The 7,197-nt window shown below is 48.8% G+C and overlaps 1 protein-coding gene across 2 annotated transcripts; it reads left to right on the top strand.

Moving 5' to 3' along the window:
* The first annotated feature begins 1,619 nt into the window (after positions 1–1,619).
* On the top strand, positions 1,620–7,134 carry LOC127479459 (uncharacterized protein YagA-like). 2 transcript variants are annotated; one of them, XM_051806449.1, is made up of 3 exons: positions 1,620–1,768; positions 5,580–6,660; positions 7,003–7,134. In XM_051806449.1, the coding sequence occupies exons 2-3, from the start codon at positions 5,850–5,852 to the stop codon at positions 7,032–7,034; spliced, it is 843 nt and encodes a 280-aa protein (XP_051662409.1). In that variant the 5' UTR covers positions 1,620–1,768; positions 5,580–5,849; the 3' UTR covers positions 7,035–7,134. The 2 variants fall into 2 exon arrangements, with proteins under 2 accessions (XP_051662409.1, XP_051662408.1); XM_051806448.1 differs by having other exon boundaries at positions 5,580–7,134.
* The last annotated feature ends 63 nt before the right edge of the window (positions 7,135–7,197 follow it).

The raw sequence follows: 7,197 nt of genomic DNA, 5'->3' as shown, positions 1-7,197 counted from the left end.
ATCCTTTTACCATACACTTGTGCCTTAAGAGTAGCCTTAGCAAATTAGGTGACCTATTGTTTTTTATATCTTCAAAAAAGAGACATTTTCCCGTGATCTGCTAAGTAAAAGCAGCAGCAAAAATGAAGCAGAAGCAGACTCAGAAGCACTGAGGTACTTTTAAAACACTTCAGTTTCTGGGCTAAGATTTCCCATATGACCACTCCTGTGAAGCAGTGAGCATGTATGTGCTTGTGGTGGTTTCACTCTAGGCCTTCCTGGAGACCAACTTGTAACCAGGAAGGAACTAGAAAAGTGATCACGGAAGTATTCCATGCTATTCCTTTACGTAACTTGAGGTATAAATAAGGCCAGCGGGAGGCATCTCGCCCTCTTCCTCTCCGGCGAGGTTCGAGAACGGCGGGTCCCTGTTTTGGTCTGGTTTATCTGGAGCTGAGGCCTACAGTGACTACCGTTATCTGCCACGCGTGAGGGGAGAGCCTTGGGCCGTGTCTAGCCATCCTGCCTGTTCGAAGGGAAGTGGTGAGATTTTTGCTAGTTTGCCTTCGGTCGGCTGGTTGGCTTGTTCGGTCCTTGCCCCTTTTTGTCCTTCTCCCTTCCCCTTCCCCCCCCCCCCCCCCCTTCTGTGTGTGGTATTCTCCTTTTGTGTATCTGTCTCATATGTAATATATATATATATATATATATATATATATTTGCTATAGCTTTGGCTGCTTGGTTTTTTTTCTTTTCCCTCTCTGGGAGGCAGGTCCTTGTTGTCGAGTTTCGGGGACTTGGCAGGAAGCCAGCTCGAAACTTGCACAACATTTTTTGGTGTCAGAAGTGGGATATTTTGGTTAAGTTTGGCTTGTTTTGATAAACGTTTTTCCAGGAAGACAGCCAAGCTCGGTGTTGTTTTGCAAAACCAATCTATTGTTTTGGGAACAGGTCTGGGAACACTGCCAGAGTCTGGGAAAGCAGCCAAGGAAACTTTGTTTATATAAACAAAGGTTTGTTTTGGGATCAAGAAGAAATAATAACAAAAAACAATGGCTATTTCATTAATTTGTCTTATAATTCTAGCCACCTTTACACCTGTGTTAGGCTACCGTATAGGGAGACGTCCAGACCTTGAGGATGGATGGAACAAATTGCTTCCATCCTTTAATTTTGACATCGAAGGTTTGGTAAAGGAAATCCCCATGGTTAAAATCGGCTCTAATTACTATATAAATCTTATTGCAACAGTACTGTCATTGATAAAGGTACTGGAAGTGCTACTTAAACTTGGAAGAATGGGGTTCCGTTGCCTTCCCTCTTGTAGGAAAGATCACACCTCAAAGGGACTCGCTGGAACTTTGGAAAGGGCTGCAGACAGGCCAGTCCCCGGGTGGCATGGAGCTTGGGAAGATTTCGGTAGATTAGTAGGACATGTGTCACCCCCCATTAATTGGGAGTTCACACCAGAACAAATGTTTGATTCTGGTGAGATGGCCCACTGTTTGGCAGAAGGGTGTTTTTCCTACAAAGATCCGAATATGCAATTCTCCGCTTTGTGCTGGGGCCTGGCTAATGCTTATCGAGCTGCCATAGACCACCTTCAAAGGGTTAAGGTCGACACAGAAACCCAAACCACGCCACTTGAAACCAGTGATGTCCCTATTAGGTCCACAGAAGTTGGAGTCCAAACACAACTTGAAGTCAATGCCATTTCTACTAAGCCCACTAGAACCGGGACTCAAGCTAAGAACCGGAAGGTCATCATTGCCCCTGTGAAGAAGAAGAAGACGTGGGTAAGAGAGATCAAGGAACTTACAGACTCATCTCCCCAACCAGAACGCACAGAAGAAAGAGAAGAAGAAGAAGAAGAAGAAGGAACAGAAGAACCTATCCAATTCACTCAAGATGTAGTGGACGAAGGAGCGGCAGCAATGGGAGAAGGAGCAACAGCAAGTGATGAAGGCGCGACTGCGAGAGAGGAAGTAGTGGTTGTGACTGAGGAAGGAGCGATTGGAAGAGAAGAAGCAGGTACCAGAGAGGAAGAAACGGTTACACGGGAAGGAGCACGTCCAAGAGAACTAGGGGCACGCCCAAAGGAATACAGAACAGCATCAAGAGAAAAGAAAGCAACAGTACAAACGGCCGGTGGTATATTGTCGCTTGATGATTTATATCCTGACTACACATTCAGTGTTACAAAAGACGCAAAGAAGGAGCCAAAGCATCCCCCTCAATTGGAGGGGGAATTATCCCTACCCCTCCAGACCCAACCTTCTCTTGGAGGTGTGAATGATTGGAGGAAGAGGCCCTTATCTCACCACGTGAAAGATTACTCACTACCTCCACCCGCTGGGTATCGCGAACGACGCAGGAGTCCATCCCCACGGCGTGAATGGCATAGAAGTCCATCTCCACGGCGTGAACGACGCAGAAGTCCATCTCCGCGGCGCGAACAGCGTAGGAGTCCATCCCCACGGTATGAACGACGTGGAAGTCCATCTCCGCGGCGTGAACGGCATAGGAGTCCATCCCCACGGTATGAACGGCATAGGAAACCATCTCCGCGGCGTGAACAATATAGAAGCTTATCCCCACGGCATGCTCAGTCTCCACCTCCACATGAGAGATATAGGGAGGAAGTGGGAGCAGTCCCACGTAGGAGTGGAAGAGTAAAGAGAGAGGTGGAAAAGATTCTACGTGGGAGAGATGGACAAGAAATTATGCGAGAAAGCGAAATTACACAATCACTGACCACAAGAGAGCTTCGAGATTTACGGAGAGATTATATGCGCTTGCCTGGTGAAGAAGTCCTCACCTGGCTGGTGCGATGCTGGGACAAGGGAGCTGATAGTCATGTAATTGAAGGTGATGAAGCACGACAGTTGGGATCCATTGCTCGAGACCCTGTGATAGAGCAAGAAATGGGGAGGGAGAAAATGGCGTCCAGTCTTTGGCTCCGAATACTCCACGCGGTGAGAGTGAAATACCCATTTAAGGAGTCCCTGAAGAGTTCTTCAAGAAGGTGGAGGACTGCGGAAGAAGGCATCCAATACCTACGGGAATTGGCCATGCTGGAGATCATCTATTCTGATCCAGATTATTATGATATCCAAGTTCCTGAGAATGTTCCCTGCACGCAACCAATGTGGAAAAAGGTAATTCAAGGTGCCCCTAAACCATATATTTCCTGCTTGATACCCGTATATAATCCAAAGATGGATGAACCAAGCGTGGACACTATGTGTGCTTGGATAAGAACCATCGAGGAAAATATGGAAGACTCCTTCAATCCCCTGTACCGACGCACCTACGATAGGGAAAGAACGGAGAGAGATTATGAATATTCCAGATATGAGGACGACCTTAGAGACAGAGAGGACAGAAGGTATAGAGATTACCAAGAAAGGCCAATGGGAAGATCACGGCGGGACCGACAAAGACGACCTCGGCCTAGACCTCGATCCTGGTCTCGATCTTGCTCACGATCCCTGTCATTCACACGTCGAAGGAAAGAGAACTCTAAGCGTGGGTCACGTAACCAACTATGGGCATACCTTCGTAGTAAAGGAGAAAACATGAAGAAGTGGGATGGTGAACCCACTTCTAAGCTTGAAGCTAGAGTGAGGGAGCTGAAGCGAAAGAAGACTGACAAGAAAGTTGTCTATGTAGTAGATGGAGATTTCTTAGAAGAGAAACTGCGATCGCCGAAACACGAGAAGATGGAGGTCCACTTCGACAATGGCAAAAAGTCTAAGAAGTCAAAGTCAAACTCTGACGACGAATGCTCTGATCAAGACCAGTAGAGGGGCCCTGCCTTCTGCCAGGAGAAGGAGAGGGACCAAGAAGATAACCGGGTTTACTGGGCTGTGTGGGTCCGATGGCCTGGCACATCGGATCCTCAGAGATACCAGGCCTTGATAGATACTGGAGCCCAGTGTACTGTAATGCCTTCGGAGTATAAGAGTACCGAGACTGTTACTATTTCTGGAGTGACAGGAGGGTCTCAAGAATTGTCAGTAGTAGAGGCGGACATGAGCTTGACGGGAGACCAATGGGAAAAGCGTCCCATTGTGACGGGGCCAGAAGCCCCTTGCATCCTTGGTATGGACTACCTAAGAAGAGGATACTTCAAGGACCCGAAAGGGTACCGGTGGGCTTTTGGTGTAGCCACGGTGATTGAAGAGGGGTCCAAGCAATTGTCTGCCCTTCCTGGCCTTTCAGAAGACCCTTCCATTGTAGGATTACTACGAGTTAAAGATCAAGAAGTGCCAATAGCCACAACAACTGTACACAGACGACAGTATCGGACAAACCGAGATGCTGTGATCCCTATCCACAAAATGATCCGAAAGTTGGAGAGCCAAGGGGTGGTCAGCAGAACCCATTCACCCTTCAACAGCCCCATCTGGCCTGTGCGTAAATCCGATGGAGAGTGGAGACTGACTGTGGACTATCGTGGCTTAAATGAAGTTACGCCACCGTTGAGTGCTGCCGTGCCAGATATGTTGGAGCTCCAATATGAGTTGGAGTCCAAGACAGCAAAGTGGTACGCCACCATCGACATAGCCAACGCGTTTTTCTCCATTCCTTTAGCGGCAGAGTGCAGGCCACAGTTTGCTTTCACCTGGAGGGGCGTTCAATACACCTGGAATCGACTGCCCCAGGGGTGGAAACACAGTCCAACCATCTGTCATGGACTGATCCAGGTCACACTAGAGAAGGGTAAGGCTCCCGAACACATCCAGTACATCGATGACATCATTGTATGGGGGGATACAGCAGAAGAAGTTTTCAAAAAAGGACAGACGATCATCCAGATTCTCCTCGAGGCCGGTTTCGCTATCAAGAAGAGCAAAGTCAAGGGACCTGCCCGAGAGATCCAATTCCTAGGGGTGAAATGGCAAGATGGACGACGCCAGATACCAACAGACATCATCAACAAGATTGTAGCAATGGCTCCCCCCACAAACAAGAAAGAAACCCAAGCTTTTCTGGGAGCCATAGGCTTCTGGAGGATGCATATCCCAGAATACAGTCAGATTGTGAGCCCTCTTTACTTTGTGACCCGTAAAAAGAACAATTTCCAGTGGGGTCCGGAGCAACAACAAGCTTTCAGGCAGATCAAGCAAGAAATTGCACATGCCGTGGCTCTTGGACCAGTTAGAATGGGACCAGATGTAAAGAATGTGCTCTACTCTGCAGCTGGAGATAAAGGTCCCTCCTGGAGCCTCTGGCAAAAGGTGCCTGGCGAGACGCGAGGGCGACCACTGGGTTTCTGGAGCCGAAGCTACAGAGGTTCTGAGGCCAATTACACCCCTGTGGAAAAGGAAATCTTAGCGGCGTATGAAGGTATACGAGCAGCTTCAGAGGTAATTGGTACCGAAGCACAGCTCTTCCTGGCACCCCGATTACCCGTCTTGAGCTGGATGTTCAAAGGGAAGGTGCCCCCTGCGCATCATGCCACCGATGCCACGTGGAGCAAGTGGATGGCTTTGATTACACAACGTGTCCGAATCGGGAACTCGAATCGCCCCGGCATCTTGGAAATCATAACCAATTGGCCTGAAGGTGGGAACTTCAGTCTGGCAGAAGAAGAAGAGCCAGTGAGCCGAGCCGAGGAAGCTCCGCCATTTGATCAGCTGCCAGATGAAGAAAGGCGTTATGCCCTTTTCACTGATGGTTCTTGCCGAATTGTAGGAAGGAACCGGAAGTGGAAAGCGGCCGTTTGGAATCCCACCCGACGAGTGGCAGAAGCCGCTGAGGGTCAAGGCGAGTCGAGTCAATTTGCGGAACTCAAAGCCGTCCAATTGGCCCTGGACATTGCTGAACGAGAAGGTTGGCCGAGACTCTACCTCTACACAGACTCGTGGATGATAGCCAATGCTCTATGGGGATGGTTAGAGCGATGGAAGAAGATGAACTGGAGGCGTGGAGGAAAACCCATCTGGGCTGCTGACTTGTGGCAGGACATCGCTGCCAGAGCGAAGAGTCTGAATGTGAGAGTCCACCATGTAGACGCCCATGTGTCCAAAAAGCGAGCTAATGAAGAACATAATAACAACAGAGAAGCGGACCGAGCTGCACAGATAGGGGTGTCACAAGTAGACCTAGACTGGCAGCAGAAGGGAGAGCTGTTTCTGGCTCGATGGGCCCATGATGCTTGCGGTCATCAAGGCCGAGATGCCACCCACAGATGGGCACGAGACCGAGGGGTGGATTTAACCATGGATATCATTTCTGAAGTTATCCATGATTGTGAGACTTGTGCCGCTATTAAGCAGGCGAAAAGACTGAAACCCCTGTGGTATGGTGGACGATGGGATAAGTATAAGTATGGAGAGGCATGGCAGGTTGATTATATCAAACTGCCACAGACCCGCCAAGGTAAGTGCTATGTACTTACCATGGTGGAAGCAACAACGGGATGGTTAGAGACTTTTTCAGTGCCCCACGCAACGGCCCGGAATACCATTCTGGGCCTTGAAAAGCAAGTCCTGTGGCGACACGGGACCCCAGAACGTATTGAGTCGGACAACGGGACTCATTTCAAAAATGGATTAGTCACCACTTGGGCGAGGGAACATGGTATCGAATGGGTATACCACATTCCATATCATGCACCAGCTGCTGGGAAGGTTGAGAGATATAACGGATTATTGAAGACCACTCTAAAGTTATTAGGTGAGGGGACTTATAAAAACTGGGACAAGAACTTAGCCAAGGCTACCTGGCTAGTTAACACCAGGGGTTCTGTCAATCGAGCTGGCCCTGCACAGGCAGAATCCCTTCACATTGTTGATGGAGATAAAGTTCCAGCAATCCATTTGAGGGGAATGCTAGGGAAAGCTGTTTGGGTTACCCCTGCCTCAGGCCAAGACAAACCCATTCGTGGGATTGTCTTTGCTCAAGGGCCAGGACATACGTGGTGGGTAATGAGGAAGGATGGAGTCATCCAGTGTGTGCCTCAAGGAAACTTAGCCTTGGGGAAAAACTAATTGTATGTCCTAAGTTGTGTTTTTACAGGAAGCCAGTCACCAGATGAGAGAGAGACCTGAACTAAGCTGTTGCTGGTATCCGGTGATGAGACAGTCCAGTGATGAAACAGCCATAAATCAGAACTGTAATGGTGACTGAGGAGACCAAAGATCTGGACTGAACTGACATCGATATTGATTTTCCAATGACGAGACAACTGTGCCGAGAGACCAACAAGAACTA

The sequence above is a fragment of the Manacus candei genome, unplaced genomic scaffold, assembly GCF_025592945.1.
Source record: "Manacus candei isolate 608988 ecotype Guabito, Panama unplaced genomic scaffold, ASM2559294v1 h1tg000067l, whole genome shotgun sequence".
In the NCBI taxonomy this organism is placed as follows: Eukaryota; Metazoa; Chordata; class Aves; order Passeriformes; family Pipridae; genus Manacus; species Manacus candei.
The sequence above is the reverse complement of the archived record's forward strand: the minus strand, read 5'-3'. Positions and strand labels throughout refer to the sequence as shown.

Bases quoted from the DNA above. Each gene is read 5' to 3' on its own strand.
- LOC127479459 (XM_051806448.1), top strand. From the start codon at position 5,850: ATGATAGCCAATGCTCTATGGGGATGGTTAGAGCGATGGAAGAAGATG.